The following is a 21,644-nucleotide window of genomic DNA, read 5'->3' on the forward strand; positions in this document are numbered from 1 at the left end:
TAAGTCTAAGGAATAAATAAGCAACCAGGAAATAAACTGTTACTTCTCTTGAAACAACCTTAAGGGAGACAAAGCAATGAAGAACCACACCCAGTTCTGATAATAGGTGGATAAATCCTTATAAAAGGCCTGAACCCTAGTCACAGAGGAGGTCTGCACACATCCTGCCTGCTCAGGTGAGAATTTAAGACCCAGCTGTAGTTCTCCTTTTCTTCTCTTTCAATAAGTAAATGAAATTGTCCACTCTGTAGTGGCCAAGGCATGGCCCACATGGAATCGCTATCATTACATCCTTAATGAAGTGAGAGTCACTACTATCATATCCGTAACTCAGGGATACTTCCTGCACCAGAACCAAAGGAAAGAGATCACTAGGAGACAGGAGCTTGTTTCCATGACTTCCTTCTATGAGCATTGTATCCAGATTAACTGGCCCTTTGCCTTTTTAGAGTTAGCTGCTGAAGACTCATACTGGTGAGTTAGGGAGGATTAGGATATACTGTTTTTCTCATCTTTAAGTCCTCTAATTTACGGGCTAACAGAAATAACTAGAATGAACTGTTTTCATTTTTTTTTATTCATCCATTTATTTATTTGTCACTGAATGTAAGCATTATCTTAGGTATTTGGGATACAGTGGTAGATAAGATACAGTCCGTGTTTAAAAAAAAAAAAAAAAACTATGAAAGATAAAGACAAAAAGATTACAATCCAGGATCATCAACACTACAGAATTATGGTCTATTTCATTACTGCACCTTCTCTCCTTATGTATGTCCAAACTCTACTAAGGAGAAATAATAAAGTTTTTCTTATTTTTGAGGCCTTAGTACCTAAGATAATCTGGTGATCCAACCACATAAAGTATTTCTGTAAACTTTCCTCTATGAAAATGCCTTATCGAATTGACTGCTATCTTGAAATTAATATGCAGGTCAAACAGTCACAGAATGGAAAAGATACAATCACACATTGGTTAATTCAACCACATCTATATATACTCAGAAAAAAGACAAAATCAATTAAGACCGGATTTTTGCATTAAGTGTGAAGAGCTGAGAAGGAGGAAGTACCACCTTGCCCTCACTCACTTCCCACAATTTACATTCTCACATTATTATTATTATTATTATTATTATTTTAGAGATGGAGTCTGGCTCTGTCTCCCAGGCTGGAGTGCAGTGGTGCAATCATAGCTCACTGCAGCCTCAAACTCCTGGGCTCAAGCCACCCTCCCACCTCAGCTGCCCAAATAGCTAGGACTACAGGTACACACAACCATGCCAGCTAGGTTTATTCTTTAGAATAAAGCTTGATTTGCAAAGAGTCACTGTTAGGATAGAAATATACCATCAGGGCTCGGTAATGTACTAGAGGAGTACAGCAATAACGTACTTATCTACTACATAGGCAACAGTATATATTGGCATAGATTTTATCAGATTAGCTCAGAATATAATATGAAAAAGGTATATTTTTGACAGAGATGGTTGGGATGGGGATGAGAGTGGCAGCATTAGTTGCCATACTGAGAAATACACAAAACAAACTTACCTATTTCAAAAATTTGCTTATATCTGGTCTTTAAACTGTTCACATAATATCTAAATAGCCTCAAAGAGAATCCATCAGTTAGGCATCAATCCCCAGGAGGTTGTCTTGCATCTAATGCCATATCTGAGCAAGTTCAGTATTTGCTAACTACATACTCATGGCTTTCCCAACAGCCAGTGGCCAGCTCCCTCCTTTTAGGGATACTAGGGATACATGACAGATCTGAGGGTCAGGACAGAGTGGTCATCCATCAAGGTCTGACCTTCTTACACACCCACTGTAAAGGAACTTCACAGCTTGAAGCTTGAAGACTATTTTTGTTGAGGGCACCGCATGTCTGCACCAAGCTATTAGAATAAATCCTGTAAGAAATCATAAAAGTCAATCACTTGAGGCCGTACGCACAGAAAAGGAGTTGAAAGGCATGAAGGGATAAAAATTGAGCAAATTCTTTCTCCCTATTCAGGCCCCTAATTCCTCCACACAGCAGAAGAATTAAATTTGTTCATCAGCCTCTTTAAAATGTTATCCCTTTTTTTTTTTTTTTGCCCTTACCCATTGTTCATTCCCTTCCTTATTCCCTATTTCCTCTCCTTTTCACTTTTTCCTCTCCTCTCCCTCTGCTCTTCTTAATCTATTCCCCAAGTATCATAATTTGGCTTTCCTTTTTCCTCTCTCTCTTTCTTGGCACTCCTTTAAAGCCCCTTACCTTGAGAAGTTTAGAGGTGATCCATCTTCCCACCTCCAGCCAGAATTGTTCCTCAGACCAACCCAGCGAAAGGCCTCACTGAGGAAATCTTGGAGCAGGCTCTAAGAGAAAGGTTGAAAACCAAAAAAGAGACCTAGTGTCAAGGTCAAACAACTATTCCTTTCCGCGTTGGATTCCTTATACTAAGTTAAGTAGTTAATTAAAAGACAAACTAGCATTCTTTACACCTCCATCACCACCACTCTTAAGGACTGAATGCTTCCTAAAATCAGTATGTTGACCCCCTAACCCCTAATGTGATGATACCTGCTGGTGGAGCCTTTAACAAGTAATTAGGTGTAGATAAGACCATGAGGGTGGGGCCTCCGTGATGCAATTAGTGTCCTTACAAGAGGAGGAAGAGACCAAAGCACTCTCTCTGCCAAGTGAGGATACAACAAAAGGCAACCATGTGCAAGCCAGAAGGTCCTCACCAGGAGCCAGAGAACCTTGATGTTGGATTTTCCAGCCTTCAGAACTGAGAGAGAGAAACATCTGTTGCTTAAGCCATCCAGTCTATGGTATTTTGTTAGAGCAGCCCAAGATAAGACAACTATTCACTCTAAATAACTAATTTCTCATTTAACATCTAATTCTAAAGATGTGTTAACTGTAGAGAGGAGCAGCATCCTAGAATTGACCTTTCTATCCATATCTGGATTCTTATAATGTAGCAAATAAGATAATATTACATCTCTACCTTCCATTGTAATTTTCTTCTTAATTAAAGGGAGCACCTGATAGGTATTCAGATTATTTCAAAAGAAAGAAGCTACACATTTGCTGCAGAAGTAAACATTTTTCCCATACTTAAGTATGTAAATTATGATTAAACCTATAGCAATATTCTTGGTTTTTTTCCAAAGTCTCATTTTCCATGTCCTTTTCAATCTTGTATATGGCAAGAAAAAAACAGTTCTTAAGGGAATAAGTTTAAGGTAAAGGTATATTGACTACACCATTTACGTGTGCCATGTTACCCAAAAGAACAGAGATAAAAGATGCTTCGATCTGCAAAGTCTGACATTCAAATGAAGAAATTTATATCCTAAGAGAATTGCCTCTATAAATGAAATAAAATAAAATATTAAAGATTAAAATAGATTAAAATAAAAGGTTAAAAAGATAATCTAAGGTAATTTTGTTGTAGGATTTAGTGTTGGTGTAATTAACAATTACACTTTCAATATTTTCTAATGACAGCTTAATTGGTCAAACACTTTTGGAATAAAATATTCTTTTTTATCTAGAAACTACTAAGAAAGCAACACAATTTCAACTGCCTATGGTGATTATTATACCACCAGATGTCCCATTTTGATGTTGTTTTTATTCCACTCCTGAAAGATGGTTGCTGAAGAGGAAGAATTTATGGGCTCTGCTCTTAACTGTCTCTCTTTGCCTACTTGGACCCTGCATGAGCACAAATAGAGTTGCTCTTCTAAAGTTAAGAGAAGGCCAGGCACAGTGGCTCACGCCTGTGATCCCAGCACTTAGGGAGGCCGAGGTGAGGGGATCACTTGAGGTCAGAAGTTTGAGACCAGCCTGGTGAATGTGGTACAAAACTCTCATCTCTACTAAAAATAAAAAAGTAAAAAAAAAAAAAAAATTAGGCATGGTGACAGGTGCCTGTAATCCCAGCTACTTGGGAGACTGAAGCATGAGAATCGCTTGAACCCAGGAGGCAGAGATTGCAGTAAGCCGAGATGGCACCACTGCATTTCAGCCTCGGTGACGGAGTGAGACTCTATCACAAAAAAACCAAAATAAAATAAAGAGAGGCAAAAAGCCTCTTCGCACTTCTAGTAAAGACACTACAGGAGAGAAAAGGAGTCTTTTGTGCTATTTCTCATGGTCAGAATAACCTCTATTTTCTCTTCACTGGGTTTCGGTCCTGTTTCCATTCAGGACATGACTGTGGTGGTTCCTAGACGAAGCATTTGAAAAATGAGTACAACTTGTTTATCAATGCTTTTCTTCCCAAAGAATCTATTCCTTGTGATGACTTTGTTCTCTCAGAACCCAGTATCCTGAAAACAATTATCTCTTACATTTGTATTGCACTGTAAGGTTTGCAAAATCCCTCTGCGTTCATTCCCAACATCATTTGAAATACTACACACACACTGTGGCATTTAGGAAAACAAAACAGAAACAAAATTCTGGAGCTCCTAGTTCTGTCCTTCCATCTGAAGATGAGCAGGTGGTTTAATCTGGCTGAGCTTCAACTTCTTTATGAGCGTTTAGCTTAGATATTTTCTAGGATTCTTTCCAGTTATGAAATTCTTGACAATCTTGGAAGGTAGGCAACTATTATTATCCTCACCTTTAGAGATGAGAAGACGAGGTCATGTGGGTGAAAGAATTCATCCAAGAATTGGATCCTTATCAAATAATCATCCAAGTTTTCTCTCCCAGTGCTAAACTTTTCATTACTCTGTGCCCCTGATTAATGTCCTCCAGTGGTCTCACTTTTCACACAGAATAAAATCTAAAATCCTTACAATGTACACACAGTCCTACATAATCTAGCCCCTGCTAACCATTTACTCACTTCCTAGGTGCCAGCCACATGAGCCTTCTTTCTGTTCCTTTCACATGCCAAGGTCATTCTTGCTTTCGGGTCTTTGCATAGCTTTTCCCTCTGCCTGGAATATCTTTCATGAGATTTCTACATGGCTGCCAATCAGGTCTAGATATCAACTCAAATGTTCCCTCCCGAAAGAGGCCTTCCTTAACTAACCAATCTAAAACAGTATTCACATTTACTATGACATCATACTGTTTCATTTTCTTTAAAGCACATATCACCATATTCATTTGTTTAGTTTTGTCTGTCTCTTCCGAAGACAATGAAAGCACATGTAACATGTATGCAATGTGTAATGATCAGAGCAGGGTAATTAGCCTATCGCTTCAAACATTTACCATTTCTTTGTGTTGGGAACATTCAAAATCCTCTCTTCTAGCTATTTGAAAATATACAATAAATGGTTGTTAACTCTAGTTACCCTGCAGTGCTGTAGAGCAAGGGTCCCCAACCCCCAGGCTATGGACAGTACCAATCTGTAGCCTGTTAGGAACGGGGCTGCAGAGCAGAAGGTGAGTGGCTGGGCGAGCCAGCATTACCGCCTGAGCTCTGCCTCCTGTCAGATCAGCAGATCAGCGGCAGCACTGGATTCTCACAGGAGTACAAACCCTATCATTAACTGCGCATGTGAGGGATCTAGGTTGCCTGCTCCTTATGAGAATCTAATGCCTGATTATCTGAGGTGGAACAGTTTCATCCTGAAACCACCCCCCACAACGGTCCATGGAAACATTGTCTTCCACAAAACAGGTCCCTGGTGCTAAAAATGTTGGAGACCACTGCAATAGAACATTAGAACTTATTTTGCCTATCTAGCTGTAATTTGTATCCTTTAACATCTCTCTCCCTAACCTCCCCTTCCCCAGCCCTTCCTAGCTGCTTCTATCCTCTGTTCTGAGGTCAACTTTTTTTTAGTTTTCACATAAGCAAGAACATGCAGTGTTTAACTTTCTGTTCCTGGTTTATGTCACTTAACATGGTGTCCTCTAGTTCCATCCATTTTGCTATGAATGACAGGATTTCATTATTTTCTATGGCTGATTAGTATTCTAGTGTATATCCATACCACATTTTCTTTATTTCATTTTTTATTATTATACTTTAAGTTCTGAGGTACATGTGCAGAATGTGCAGGTTTGTTACATAGGTATACACGTGCCGTGGTGGATTACTGCACCCATCAACCCATCACCTACATTAGGTATTTCTCCTAATGCTATCCCTCCCATAGCCCCCGACTCCCAAACAGACCCAGTGTGTGATGTTCCCCTCCCTGTGTCCATGTGTTCTCATTGTTTAACTCCTACTTATGAGTGAGAACATGCACTGTTTGGTTTTCTGTTCTTCTGTTAGTTTTCTTTATTCATTTATTTGTGTTGAACATTTAGGTGGATTTCATATCTTGGCTATTGTCAATATTGCTACAATATACATGAGAGTGAACATATCTTCAACATACTGACTTTATTTCCTTCAGATAAATACCCTATATATGTAATTATGTGTCAATTTAAAAAATGTTAATAACAAAATTAAATTTAAAATATCATTTTCCTTAAAAATAAATAAATTAAATTAAATGTAAACATCATAACAGCAACAGCTCTTGACTACCATATCCCTAGCACCTAGAAAAATACATAAAATTACACTCAATAAATGCAGACCAGGCATAGTGGCTCATGCCTATAATACTAGCAATTCGGAAGGCCAGGAATTCAGAACCAGCCTGGACAACATAGTAACACTCTATCTTTACAAAAATTTAAAAATTTAGCCAACCAGTCAAGGTGGCATGTGCTTGTAGTTTCAGCTATTTGGGAGGCAGAGGCAGGGAGGAGAATCACTTGAGCCTCAGAAGTTTGAGGCTGAAGTGAGCTATGATCACGCCATTGCTCTCCAGCCTGGGTAACAGAGTGAGATCCCATCTCTTTTTAAAAGAATTATGTTTAACAAGTATTTATAGAAATAAAGAACACACAATCAGGTATTATGCTGCAAGAAGTTAAAACCCTCTGAACACAAACTCTATTTTTTACTTTCTCTCTGTAAAACTCTTAACTGTGCATGCTGGGGGTAAGGAGGTAGACAGAAGAGTGAATGAAGTATACGACAGATGAAATGACACTGTAATTTTCAACATAGCTTAAAATTTTTGCATTTCTTAACCAACTTGTTTAAAGAATTATTTAAATTAGGAAAAAAAGAATGGATTTTTTTTTTTAATATTTTCACAAAATTGGTGTGGTAGTGATAGCCACGATCTAAAAGATTCAAAAATAAATGTTACTGCATTCAAAGTATATAAAATTTGAGTATATGTGAATCAAAAATTGTAAACTAAATATTTGAAAAAATAAATTAATTAAAATTAACAAAAGGAATAAAAGAGTAATTCCCAATTTCTCCATTGGAATTATGAGAAAAATAGTCCATTTCTTTTTCTTTCATTTCAAGAGGAGGAATAGCAGCTAATGAAGCACAGAAGTTGATAAAGATTTGCTCAGAAACTTTAATTAGAGTCTGAAGAGCTAGGATTGGGTAATGCCCACGTACAAACCCCAATCCTGTGCTCATTTACTACCCTCAAGACCCATATAATTCTAAGTCACTTGATCAGTCAGTCCTTTTACAACTTCTCATTGGTGGATATTGAAAATGTTTATTATGGCACCTTCACTCGAAAATCTTCCACTTGGAAGAGGCCTTCACAATCATAGTGCTAAAACCTATTCTATGTGCTCATGGATGTGTGTGTATGTGTGTGCGTGTGTGTGTGTGTGTGTGTGTGTGTATTAGAGTGAGAGAGAGAGAATATAGAAGCAGCATGAAAGTAGAAATTGTAGAAAGTATAACTGTAGAAACAGCATGAAAGTATAAATTAGTCTGCTACAGTGGCTCACACCTGTAATTCCAGCACTTCGGGAAGTCAAGGCAGGAAAATCTCTTGAGCCCAGGAGTTCAAGATCAGCCTGGGCATCATGGCAAAACCCCGTTAATACAAAAAATATGAAAATTAGCCAGGCAAGGTGGCACATGTCTGTAGTCCCAGCTACTTGGGAGGTTGAAATAATAGGATCATTTGAGCCTGGGAGGTGGAGGTTGCAGTGAGATGAGATTGTGCCATTGCACTCCAGCCTGGGTGAGAGTCTCTAACAACAACAACAAAAGTATAGGTAAAGGTGGTAACTGAGAACTCTTGTCACCCAGAGAAGGTGTGAGCTAGAACACTTAGGTGTTATGTCACTTAGCGTTTGTAATGTTTGCTTATATTTTAGAAAAAATGCAAACCCTAAAAGCAAAGTGAAGATAAAATCCAAACAAACAAAATCAGGTGCACTTTTTCTTTTCCTTTTTTGCTTTTTTAGTTCAACATTTATAACTTCCACACACACTTCTGTATGTAATATTTTTAATTGAAATTAAAATCTCATTAAGGCACAAAGCATATTCCTTAAACTTCCAAATTAACATGGTTTACAGAATGTATGTAAGTTATTTCAACCCATATTAAGAAAAACTAATAATACATGGAAACTATAAAATTATATATTTTGATTAGCCAACTTAATTCTAGGGAATATAATGTAAATAAATGACAGCAAGCAAAATGATTTCTATAAATATGCTCATAGCTCATGACAATTAAAAATAAGTAGAATTGTATCTAAGAATATGAAAAGATTTAAGCAATAGTGAAATGATGCAGAATGTGTAAAAAGAATGTTTAAAACTAAAATAAAATCTGGTTGCAATTTTTTATTACCTGGAATAATTTAATGCTTAGCAAAAACCAAGAATGAAATAATGCTATTTGATAAAATCAGAATATAAAATAACAGGTTCCAAAACGTCTAAAAACAGAAGATAAAGGTGTTTTTCGACAGTATAGTTCTGTTTTGTCCCACCAAACCCGTGGCTAAAATCATCCTGAAAGCAGTGACAGGAGAATTCCTACAAGGGAGAGCCTCAAACCATCATGAGATGGGGCTGGTTGGGATACCATAGAGTAAAGCACTCAACGTCAAGGTGATCCGTGCAAAGCATCTATTACGGGAACTTACAGAGGGCTGCAGCAATCCTCACGACGGACAGTCAGAGAAAAGGAACGTTTGACCTACGTACGTCCACAGCAAGGGGGTCAGAGATGGAGCTTTTATGAGGTTTAAGGAATCTGACTTAGGGCTGGGGCTAGTTTATTTCAGTGTTTTGAGCTGCAACCTAGATACCTTTATCAGTGACTGGAAATGTTCAAGGCTGGGGTTTGGGTTGGAGCCGGCAGGGGAAAAACCTGTAGCTGGGTGGGTCATAGGGCAGTCAAGGCCCTCTGCGATTTTCAGCCAATGCACAGAAAGAAAGTCAGGAACTGGGGAACCCTACAGCCTCATATTTTCAAATAATATCATTATTGTGTTTTTCTTCAGACACTTTTTCAGGTGAAGTACTTAAAGCAAAGGATGTAATTACTAATTTGAAAAAAATTACAATACAGAGTACTCATAAGGTCTAAAAATAATTATGTCTATTGCTTTAAATTTAGAGATGTTTCACTTGAAAACACGTCTCAAGATTGAGTAAAAATATAGAGCGTATTACTTGAAAATGTAACTTACAGTTTAAAAATCAGTTTAGCCTGTTTCCAGACTTTTCAGATATCCTATAATATGAACACATTAATTACCATCATCTAAAAACATGCAAATAACATTAAGAAATTTCAAAGGAAAATTTGACAGGTTACAAATTACTACAGCTTAATATCAATAAGAATTTTCCCTATAATTTTGCGTAAGTACACAATGCTAAAAGTCAATAAGCTCTGCTCTATCAATCATCATTTGCTCCTCTTTTAAAAGCTTGTGGAAACAATGTCCGTCAACAGATGGATATCCAAGTTCACAGCAGCCTTATTCTCAACAGGATAAATGCATAAATGGACAAATAAAATGTAGTATATCCATAAAATAGAATGTTATTCAGCCATCACTTTGATACATGCTACAACATGGAAGAACCTTGAAAACATGATTCTAAGTGAATAAGCTAGACGCTGAAAGACAGAAAAGGCAAATTCATAGAGACGATAAGTAGGACAGTGATCACCAGGAGCTAGAGGGAGAGGAGTTATTGTTTAAGAGGTACAGACCTTCAGCTGGGGATGATGAAAAGGTTCTGGAGATGATGGTAGTGATGGTTGCACAGCAATAGGAATGTACTTAATGCCACCGAATTGTACACTTGAAAATGGTTAAAATAGTAAGTTTTATGTTATGCATATTTTCCCACAATTTTTCAAGTTAAAAAAAATAGTGGAAATATCCTAGCCTATCATGCCCATCCCTTGTTATGCAGTTCACACTAGCTGCTTAATCTGATCATAAAGAAGCGTGACAAAAGACACACATTACCAGACTGTGAAGACCTCCAGAGTAAAACCGTTCCTCTACCATCTACCCTGTTTCCAGCGATTTCTTTGAATCTTCTGACATATCATCTCAGATTTCCTCATAAACAAAATACTCAATTCAACAAGTCCTAATTTATTCTGTGATGTATCTTTTACTGAAATTGTGTCTTGGGACACAGAAGAGCAAAATAAAAGTTATTTTTGGCTCTGGACTTTATATTGTTGTTTGAGTTTTTTGTGTTTTTGAGACAGAGTATCATTCTGTCTCCCAGGCTGGAGTGCAGTGGCCTGATCTCGGCTCACTGCGACCTCTGCCTCCAGGGCTCAAGTGATTCTCCTGCCTCAGCCTTCTGAGTAGCTGGGATTACAGGCGTGTGCCACCACGCCCGGCTAATTTTTTGTATTTTTAGTATAGATGGGGTTTCACCATGTTGGCCAGGTCTTGAACTTCGAACCTCAAATGATCCACCCACCTCGGCCTCCCAAAGTGCTGGGATTACAGGTGTGAGCCACGGCGCCCAGCCAGTCAAAAAGTTCTATCTTCACTTTGTACATGAGGAAACTGAGAGTCAAAAAGGTTAAGGAAGTTGCTGAAGTTCACACAGCTAGTAAGAAATACAGTCGAAGCATACTCATGACTGTCTGAAAGAAACCAAGCTGTTTTCATTACCCGATGAAAAATATACAGAAAAGTGACCATGTTACCCTAGTGTTTGTATTGCTGTACCCAAAGAAGGAAACCTTGGGTATCATTAGATGTAAATCCTAAATATGTGAGAAGCCCATGCCAGAAGTTCAGGGAATCCCAAGTTTAGGAAGACAGGTAAAGTTGAATGAGAGGTTGTTGCAACAGTAAAGTTGGATCATATAATTCCAAATTGTGATAATGAGGCAGAGAGATATTATAGGGCAAGGAACATCAGAATAGATTTAAAGAAATCAAAGCAGTTTCACTGGGAACTCACTAATGAATGCATACTTTAAAATAACATACCAATAACTATAAGGAATCAGGGCTAACAACATCCAGGATGAACTGAGCTTGGTGGGGGGAAAATGGCAAGAAAAATCAAGAATTTGAATATATCCAAACATCTAAAGATATACTCAAAGGGCAAGAAGGAGTAAGGGCTGATGCTATAATGTTAACACAAAAATGAGAAAATAACAGAGCAATTTAATTTCCATTTTGCTTTTATTTTCTCTCTCAAGAGTAATCTTAAGGTCCCAGAGAGAAAAAAAGAGACAATAACTAAGCATGTCACTATTTTAAATATATTTAAGCCTATAATCCCAGCACTTTGGGAGACCAAGGCAGGAGGATCACTTGAGCCCAGGAGTTCAAGACCACACTGGGCAACATAGTGAGACCTCATCACAATAAATAAATTTAAATCTCCACGGTCATACAATGTACATTCTGTATGTCAAATTCAAAAAAAAATTTAAATATGAATAGAAAATAAACTAGAAGACAATTAGTAGAAAAAGTTATCTTCTTGAACATGTGCAAAATGGATTCTGGAAGCTGTCAAATACAATATTTCTACAAATGACTTTGAAGATGAGTTGATGTGAATTTTTTTTTGTTTTGTTTTGTTTTGTTTTGTTTTGTTTTGTTTTGTTTTGTTTTTTGAGACAGACTCTCACTCCATTGCCCAGGCTGGAGTGCAGTGCTGTGATCTGCACTTGACTTCCTGGGCGCAGGCAATTCTCCCACCTCAGCCTCCCGAGTAGCTGGGACCACAGGTGCATGCCACCACACCCAGCTAATTTCTGTATTTTTTTTGTAGAGGCAGGGTCTCGCCATGTTGCCCAGGCTGGTCTTGAATTCTGGGTTCAGGCAATCCACCTGCCATGGCCTCACAAAGTGCTAGGATTACAGGCGTGAGCCACCGTGCCCACTGGAGTAGAATTTAAAATTTGGCTCTGCCAGATTTGTAGCCTTAGACTTATACTCATTAATTCTCTGATTTTTTTTTTTTTTTTTTTAAACAGCGTCTCACTTTGCTGCCTAAGCTGTAGTGCAGTGGTGCTGGTCTCAGCTCACTGCAGCCTCCACCTCGTGGGTTAAAACGAGTCGGGTGCCTCAGCCTCCCAAGAAGCTGGGATTACAGGTGCACAACAGCATGCCCAGCTAATTTTTGTATTTTTAGCAGAGACGGGGTTTCACCACTGTAGCCAGGCTGCTCTTGAACTCCTGACCTCAAGTGATCCACCCATCTCAGCCTCTCAAAAGTGCTGGGATTATAGGCAGGAGCCACCACGCCCAGCCAATTCCTCTGAATTTTATTCATTTACCAACAAAATGGGGATGTGGAACTCTATTTTTCAGAATTGCTGTGACGATTAAGAATACTATACATAAAGGCCAGGCATGGTGGCAGACGCCTGTAACCCCAGCTACTCGGGAGGCTAAAGAGGAGAATCGCTTGAACCCTGGAGGCAGAGGTTGCAGTGAGCCGAGATTGTGCCACTGCACTTCAACCTGGGCAACAAGAGCAAAACTCCTCCTCAAAAAGGAAAAAAAAAAAAACCAAAAGAATACTATACATAAAACATCTGGCAAAAAGCAGGTGCTCAATCCACGGTAGCCTCTGTTATTATTGTACACTTTGCCGTAAGTGATCTAAGATAGGAGGTGAACTTTACTTAAGTATCTCAATGAAAGATGACCATTTAACAGCATGAGAGGGATATTTTCCATAGGCCTGTAGATTCTACACATAGCAACGAAATTCTCTAGCAGCACTTTCCACCAATGGAATGCCAGTTTGAAAACCTTCAGTTTTAACAGATTCATAGAGCTCTCTTTTTTATTTTTACTTTTTGCTCTTTTGGTAGTGGCTCAGACCCCAGTATGATACTAGAAACATTGTACATACCTCAAAATAGTATGTAAATCTTGCCCCGAGAACAAAAGAATAGTAACACTAGAACAAGAGACGCAGCAGGTCACGTAAAAGTCAATTCGGTTCTACAGAATCTGACAAAAGTCAGAGCAAGAAAAAGAATCAAAGCAGAGAATCAAGTAAGATTCCAGAGGAGTGTCAAAGGTCAAACTTATGACATCTAGCAGGGACATTCCACCCTCTCCAGCACTGACCTGGCCCCACGGATCATTAAGAGAAAATAAACTCAATTTGGAAATGCAGTGAGTGTAACTCTGCTGGTTTTACTCAACAATAGTCTCAGGAACGGCAGCATGTAAGGAAACAAAGGAAGGACAAAATTCCTCTAATGATCCTGCCCTTCCTCTGGGTACCTCAGAGAAACAGCAATATTGCCGTTTTCCCAGATGTTCTGTGCCCTTCATCCTTTCCCTCCTCACCTCTCATGATCACACTGTGAAATGTATAGTAGCTGCTACACCACAATTTTCTGTGGCAGTGTCTTGTGCTATGACTCACGACTCCTGTTTATCAGTTTTGCCCTCAATGTTTCAAATTCATGGCTCACTTCTGCTATTTACTTCAGTCAGCTCGAATCCTCAGAGTCACTATATCAGAATGAGAATAGGGGTTGCTACAAGGTCCAGAAAGCAAGGCTATTTTGCTGGAGGCCATAAAACTAAGATGGCATGTTTAATGAGTATGACTCAATGCATTCTGCCACCTCACTTAGAGAAGACTTAAAAAAAAAATGTTAGTCACCTATGTGGAATGATTTAGATTCTATGTGGAATTCCAAAGGAGTAAGTGTTTCTTTGACAGAAAACAAGAATCTGTATGCTTTATATAGGTAGCTGTATAGGTAGTTATAAAATTTAGGAACTATATGTTCTCCCCAGCTGCTTTAGAGTAACCTCTGGATTTTTTCCAAGGTAAGTTAATATAGTTTAATTCTCAATAAACTGTTCTCTGTGACTAGATTCTACCCCAAACAAGAAAACAGAAAACAATAGCAAAACACAAAAATCAGTATTAAATTAGTGCTAAAGACGAAACTAAGATTTCTTGTTTTCCTTATAGATGTTATTTATGTTGACAAATTAGAATTTGATTGATTTTTATACTACGCAACCTCAGGATGTCAATTCCTTGTGTTGCCTTGAGATGGTCTAGGACCAATAGCAAGTTCTTTTCCAAGAGATTGCTGGGTGGATAGGAAGGATCTGAGGGGCCCGAAGGAAGTGGAGGCCACACACACACACACACACACACACATACACGTGCTTATATCCCAACTTTCTCGACACTGCATTCTGGAACTTACTGCATTCCAGTGAATAAAGGGAAAACTTTTTAAAAGAAGGCATTTAAGCCCTTATCACAATCACTCTGTCCCCGTGATCTCTATCTTTCCCTCCCTCCCAAGTTCCACTGTATAAGAATCTGCTGCCAGGCCTGGCACGGTGACTCACGCCTGTAATCCCAGCACTTTGGGAGGCTGAGGCGGGCAGATCACGTCAGGAGAGCGAGACCATCCTGGCTAACATGGTGAAATCCCGTCTCTACAAAAATACAAAAACTTAGCCAGGTGTGGTGGCGGGCGCCCGTAATTCCAGCTACTTGGGAGGCTGAGGAAGGAGAATCACTTGAACCTGGGAGGCGGAGGTTGCCGTGAGCCGAGATCATGCCACTGTGCTCCAGCCTGGATGACAGAGGGAGACTCCATCTCAGAAAAACAAAACAAACAAACAAAAACCAACAACAATCTACTACCTTGTTGTTGGACCTGTATGTTTCCGGACCTAAGACTTCTTTTAACTAGAGCTGTATTTCAGGTCTAATTCCTCTCCAAAACACTCACCATCCTTCTACCTCCTTGCCCCACATACATACTTACATGCTATGCAAGCATCTGGGTTGCTGTAACTGAGGTTTGTTGGAGCAGACAGCATAAGAGTAAAGAGTGGGGAAGAGAGGAAAGAAGGCAGAAGTAGAGGAAGAGGAAAGAGAAGAAGAGGGAAACGGAAGAATACAGTATCCCCTCACAGATTCCTTCTGTTCCTCAAAAGAGGATACGTGATCCATTTAAACAGCAGCTAAGAAAAAAAAAAAAAACAAAAACAAAACAAAACCCCTACATTTTCTAAATGTTTGCATTTACCATTTCCTGTTTGTCCGTTATCATAAGGAGGTGTGAGTCTCTGGCTAGGCAGAATTCCAGACTAGAATTCCAGTCCTTTTCCTCCACTGAGAAATAATAACAATGGTTACCATATTTCATCCAGTGGTCTGGGCAGCTAGGACAGCTGGCACAAGTAGAGTACTTGGAGCCTAGGAAAGAAGAGGACCTGGTTCACATATTTATGGACCACTCAGTCTTGGAAATGAAAAGGGAGATAAAATGGAATATGGCAGTCCCAGGTCTTCCCTGCTCCACCACTTTTCAGATTAAGGGTTAGAGAAATGTGTAACAATGCATGGTCTCAATTTGAATACCTCATAATGTCCACCCCCATCATCTACTAAGTATGTATTCCACTACACAAGAATAGGACTATAACTGAAGGAGCAAAGAAGAAAATGTAGAACAATCTGCCTGAAAACTCTGGAGCAAGTACTTTACTTGTGCTAGAGATCTCTGTGCACATGTAATATACACACACCAGATAACTGTGTGCTTGTATGATATGCGTCTGTGTACTGTCTTTGCTCAATGCATACATTGCATAATTGCATAATGCATATTACTTAAATCAGGCAGAATCATTCAGAATGCCCGACCAAAAATGCACACACACAAAAAAAGAAACTAGGAAAAGCAAACTTAACTAGAATGAAAGGTTTTACTTTTTTATTATCACAGATATAACTCTCACCATTGAAAACTGGAAGAAAACACTTATACTTCAGCAAAAAGAACTTACATTGATATTTTTTTAAAAGGGTTTTCTGACAGAGAAGCATAACAGGTGCTAAAGTGAAAAGTGATAGAATGTTCTAACCAAGATCTTTTAAATACGGAAGATCCGCATTCCTTTAAAATGGTTGGCTCATAGTTTTGTTAAGATGAAAGGGAACTGGCCAAGCATGGTGGCTCACTCCTGTAATTTTGGGAGGCCGAGGCAGGCGGCTCACATGAGTCCAGGAGTTCAAGACCAGCCTGGCCAACATGGCGAAACCTCATCTCTACTAAAAATACAAAAAAATCAGCCGGGCAGGGTGGCACCCGCCTGTAATTCCAGCTACTTAGGAGCTGAGACATGAGAATCACTGGAACCCAGGAGGCAGAGGTTGCAGTGAGCCAAGATCACACCACTGCACTCCAGCCCGGGCAACAGAGCAAGACATTGTCTCAAAAACAATCAAAAATGAAAGGGAACTGAATATGCTTTCAAGGTAATTCCAACCAAGATTCCAAAATTCTACTGATTTTCTACTTCAGTTTCAATACTTAAACATATTTGCATACACTCACCATAAGCACAATTCTACAGTGAGCAAGTATGAGCCATTATATTCCATGAGCACATGTGTAGATACATAATTGCAGAATGGAGTATATATCTACTCTAGATTTGGGAGTTACAAAGTGGGGAAAGTAGTACTTTTCATATAAATATTAGATAATTGTTCTCTAGGAAGACCTGGCATACAACCAATGTAAGTTTTGGAGATCAAGCTGTTAAATTGGCACCTTATAGATTTGTGCTTTTTCCATATGACTGTGACATTAGTCAGCCTGGATTAGAAATTCCCAACTTCCCTAGGAGTTCCTTTTTGTCAAAGGTCAGACTTGGATCTGAGGTAGAAACCCTGGAGCTAAACTCTTAGAATCCCAATAAATCGGCAGAGCGCAGTGGCTCACACCTGTAATCCCAGCACTTTGGGAGGCTGAGGAGGGCAGATCATGAAGTCAGGAGTTCGAGACCAGCCTGGCCAATATAGTGAAACCCCGTCTCTAATAAAAATACAAAAAATTAGCCAGGCATGGTGGTGAGTGCCTGTAATCCCAGCTACATGGGAGGCTGAGGCATGAGAATCACTTGAACCTGGGAGACACTGCACGCCATTGCACTCCAGCCCAGGTGACATTGCAAGACTCTGTCTCAAAAAAAATTTTTTTTAATTAAAAAAAAGAATCCTAATAAATCACTTCTGTATAATCTGTCACTATCATCCCCTAAAAACATAAACCTAAGCTAGGACTCTAGACTGTAAAACAATAAACTGAGCCCTCTAGATCACTAGATTTAAGGACCTAGAAGAACTAAACTTAGAAAAATTAGTTTTAGAAAATGTGAAAGCACCAGAATGGCAAAAAAAAAACAAAAACACAAACAGAATATGTTTAATTACATTATGATATATCTATTATGTGAAAAGTTAAACATCATTAATATTATAATTCAAGTATCACAATACACATGGCAGTACAAAAATGTTTCTGGCAACATAAAATTAAAAAGCAATATACAAAATTATGAGCATACTACGATAAGAACTATTCTCAGCCTTGCATTAGAAGAAAGAAAGGTGGGAGAAATTTTAAAAGGACTTGATTGCAGTTCTATTAAGAAAATATGGTCAGGTGCAGTGGCTCACACCTGTAATCCCAGCACTTTGGGAGGCCAAGAAGGGCAAATGCCTTGAGCCCAGGAGTTCAAGATCATTCTAGGCAACATGGTGAAATGCCTCTACAAAAATAATAATAATAATACAAAAATTAGCCAGGCATGGTGGTATGTGCCTGTGGTCCCAGCTATTCGAGCGGCTGAGGTGGATCACTTGAGTCTAAGGAGGTCAAGGTTGCAGTGAGCTGTGACTGTACAGTGGCACAGGGTCCACTGGTATAGCAGCACACAAATCTATCACCCACAGCCTGGGTGACAGAGGGAGACCCTGTCTCAAAAAACAAAAAGAAAATACACGCTGACACAAATGCACATGGTCAAAGATAAGGAGGCTATACCCAGAAAACAGTTGTATAAAGATGTTGATATATTTTGTTTGAATTACTTTTTGGTTTTTCAAAGCTCCTGCTATGTTATATTGCTTTTATAATATAAAATGAAAGATTAATTTTGGTTTAAGTTTGCACTTACCCTGGCACAGGATCCACTGGTATAGCAGCACACTCATAAGAACTGCAGTCAGAAGCCCCAAAGCTATTGCCACAAGGCAAGAACTAGAAGGCCTGGAAGAGGCAGCTGCAACAACAGAGAGTCAAAGCACAATCCTGAGTCAGAAGATAGGTTGAAAGAAAAGAGAAAGTCAGGGAAGAATACCTCATCTTAAAGCAGTTTGGCCTAATGGAAACTGAGATCCAGGCCATAAAGATTCCTTTTCTAGATGTATCAGGAACTTGCTCTAAAGTCTAAGGTAACCACTAACACCTGTATCAAAGAACTTACTGTATTCATCAAGATAAAGAATGCTTTTTTCCTTTGAAATTGTGACTTATACTGTCTCATACTCAGGTGGTGAGAATACAAACTGGTGCCTCTTTGGAGGACAATTTGGCAATATCTACCAAAATGGCAAAGGCATTTACCTTTTGGCCTAGAAATTTCTCCCTAAGAAATTTTTCCTACAGATACTCACACGTGCAAAATGTCATATTTATTCGTGGCAGCAATATTTGTAGGAGAAGACTGAATACAATCTACATTCTATCAGTAAAAGGCCAAATACATTTTTGATATATCCATAAAGTGAATATACAGCTTCTAATAAAGACTGGCTTTTTTTTTTTAACTGATAGGGAATATTTTGTAAGCTATATAGTCAAGACAAACAAACGTTCTGCAGAACAGGGTATACAAATATCTCTGCAAACACACCCAAGAATCTGATTACATTGTTTGCTTCTGGAATGGAAAAAACAGTCACTGGAGACAAGATAGGAAAAAGACTTTTTACCTTATTTTCTTTTGTACCTTTTGAATTTTGAACCACGTAAACATATTATCTATTCAAAATTTAAATACATAAAATTTAGATAAAAATAATCTACATTTCAAAAGTGCTTTGTAAACTGTCATTATCAAAAGAGCAGTAAGTTTAGGTTGATGCCATGTTTAAGCATAGGACACTACTTAATATTAGCTATGTTGCACACAACCTAAATCTAAATTTTAAATTTGAAAAATGGAAGTATTTTCAGCAAATCTTTATTTTAAAATCGAAGGTATCTCATAGCCCGATAGTGTAGAAATTACATGTAACGAGCAAAACTCTGTGAAGTAAGATGATATTTAAGTTCTAATTTTGATTCCTTTGTTTAATAACCTTGAATTAGGAAATTAAACTTGCCTATTTGGGCTTCAATTTTCTGTTTACATTTTAGATAAATTATTCTATCTATGTGTGTATCTATGGAGTATTCTAAACTTCTTAAAGAAAAAAATGTATAATGAGAGATGCCTTCATAGAGAGAATTCTGCATAATAAGTATTTGGACTGATGAATCCAAAGGCATTAGATTTCTAGTAAAACTTTTAAAAAGACATTTGCATCACAGGAGAACATTTAATGAAATACACAAACGTTCATTCTTGTGTTATGCTAAATTTTAAAAAGGTATCAAAGCATAATTGTATTTGTGTAACCACAAGCCAATTCAAGAAGTAAAATAAATTTTTTAAATTTACTTTAAGTGTATATCGAAAGCCTCTAAATAGTTCCAAGTAGGTTCTAATTTATCACCAGTTGTGTGTGTGACCTTGAACATATACTTTGAGATATACATTACTTCTAACTTAATATTTCTATTCCTTAGAAATTAACACAGATATAATTCAAAAATAGGAAAAGGTTACACAAATAAAGATGTCCAATGCTGTATAATTTATAGTAATAGAAATAAGTCTAAATATCCCAAGTATACTAGAATGATTTAGCAAATTAAGGCAACACTCTCAAAAGACATTAAAAATCATAATAGTAAAACTATGTAGTAAAAAGAGAGAAAGCTTAAGGAACTACCCTAAAGAATATACCTCGTGGGAGTTTACTGCCTAAGATACAAAATCAAGGATTAATTTTGGCATTTACACTATTACCTGTCTGTCTCAGATAATGTTCTCTCAGGGCTCTATGTAAAAATGGCTCTTTTGCCTTCAAATCCTCAGTCACAGAGACTATTATCTGTAGTGTTCTTGAGACTTTTTCTTCCCTGTTTCTTCCCTGTCACCATTCTAGTGCAACACTGAAGTTAAAAAAAAAAAAAAAAAAAAAAAAAAAAAAAAAATCTAGATATGTAAATCAGTTTCTTTCCTGACAAAACTCTTACTATTATCCACCAGCAAAACTATTGGTGTCCTTCTCATTCCATAGTCAGAAAAACAGCCATACTTTTAAACAGCTGGTCCAAGGTTATTCCGAATATAGCTAAAGAGATAAAGTTCTCCCAACAAAGTTCCCACTATAGATAGGAGCAAGAAGGAATAACGGCAATGCCCTAGGTTGGGTTTCTAAGATGCAATCAAAGAAGTGAATGATTAGAAAAGGGTTTACCTGAGGCCTAAGATCGGATCCTGTACCATACACCAATTTTTCATATTCCAACTCTGGACTTTAAACTGAACCAAAAGCATTTCCTCAAATTATCCTCGATTGTTCTGCATCCTCTGCTTTAAACTTATTCTACGCCCCATTCATCTGTAGCCTACCGTCACTATGCATCGTCTTCCATGCTACCTTGGTTAACTCACATTTTTGCTGTGGTCCGTAGTCATTCTGGGCTTGGGTTGCCGTAGGCAACTCTAACATGGAATAAATAACACTGTCAGTCATCTTCAGCTAAGATCTTTCACATGCAGTTGAGAGAGTTAAATTATCGAAGTGTGAAGGGATATGTATCAGTCAGGAAACAGCCCAATCTCTAAACTGCTTAGCAGGAAACTTGACAAAAGCAGAAGTAATTTTTCAGGAAATGATTCAAATTTGGAGACTGCCTATAGAAATTAATATTTTAAGTTGCTATTTTTTTGCCCCATGATACTCTAGATGCTCATTAAATATATATTGAATTGATTCCCCATGTCACCTAATTCTGTTGAGCAAGGAAAAATTGCTCTCAAGTCCAGCAATTTCACTTATGGAAACTAAAATAAAAGTGAGAGTGGTTACTAGCTACGAATTTCTCTCAGAATTTTTTCTCTGCTTTGTTTCCTTCTGAAAAATGTATGTGAAATGAGACTGTATGTATGTATAGATGTATGCCAAAAGAGACTGATTTCATCATTTCTTGGAACTTTTGGGCAGTAATAAGCAATAATGAAATGGACTGTTGGGTACATGCCTGGAATCATGGGAGAAATGGACTATTGCCCAGATATGTCTTGTGAATATGACATAACCACATCTTCTCCAAAACATTGTTCAAATTGTGCTATCATCTTTACCCTTCACAGTATCAGAAATTCCATTAAATTTTTTCTGTTGTCTTATTTT

At 38.1% G+C, this 21,644-nt stretch overlaps 1 protein-coding gene across 3 annotated transcripts; it reads right to left on the reverse strand.

Moving 5' to 3' along the window:
• Nucleotides 1–567: 567 nt before the first annotated feature.
• KLRG1 (killer cell lectin like receptor G1) lies at nt 568–21,087 on the reverse strand. Of its 3 annotated transcripts, XM_030939753.1 has the most exons (6): nt 20,903–21,024; nt 20,252–20,397; nt 18,293–18,397; nt 15,352–15,521; nt 2,264–2,364; nt 568–1,916 (listed from the first exon to the last, which is right to left on the reverse strand). In XM_030939753.1, exons 3-6 carry the CDS (start codon nt 18,327–18,329, stop codon nt 1,805–1,807), a joined length of 420 nt encoding a protein of 139 aa, XP_030795613.1. In that variant the 5' UTR covers nt 18,330–18,397; nt 20,252–20,397; nt 20,903–21,024; the 3' UTR covers nt 568–1,804. The 3 variants fall into 3 exon arrangements, with proteins under 3 accessions (XP_030795613.1, XP_010375007.2, XP_030795614.1); XM_010376705.2 differs by lacking the exon at nt 20,252–20,397 and having other exon boundaries at nt 20,903–21,087; XM_030939754.1 differs by lacking the exons at nt 20,252–20,397; nt 20,903–21,024 and adding an exon at nt 20,706–20,892.
• Nucleotides 21,088–21,644: the final 557 nt, after the last annotated feature.

The sequence above is a fragment of the Rhinopithecus roxellana genome, chromosome 10 (genome assembly GCF_007565055.1).
Source record: "Rhinopithecus roxellana isolate Shanxi Qingling chromosome 10, ASM756505v1, whole genome shotgun sequence".
Taxonomy (NCBI): domain Eukaryota; kingdom Metazoa; phylum Chordata; class Mammalia; order Primates; family Cercopithecidae; genus Rhinopithecus; species Rhinopithecus roxellana.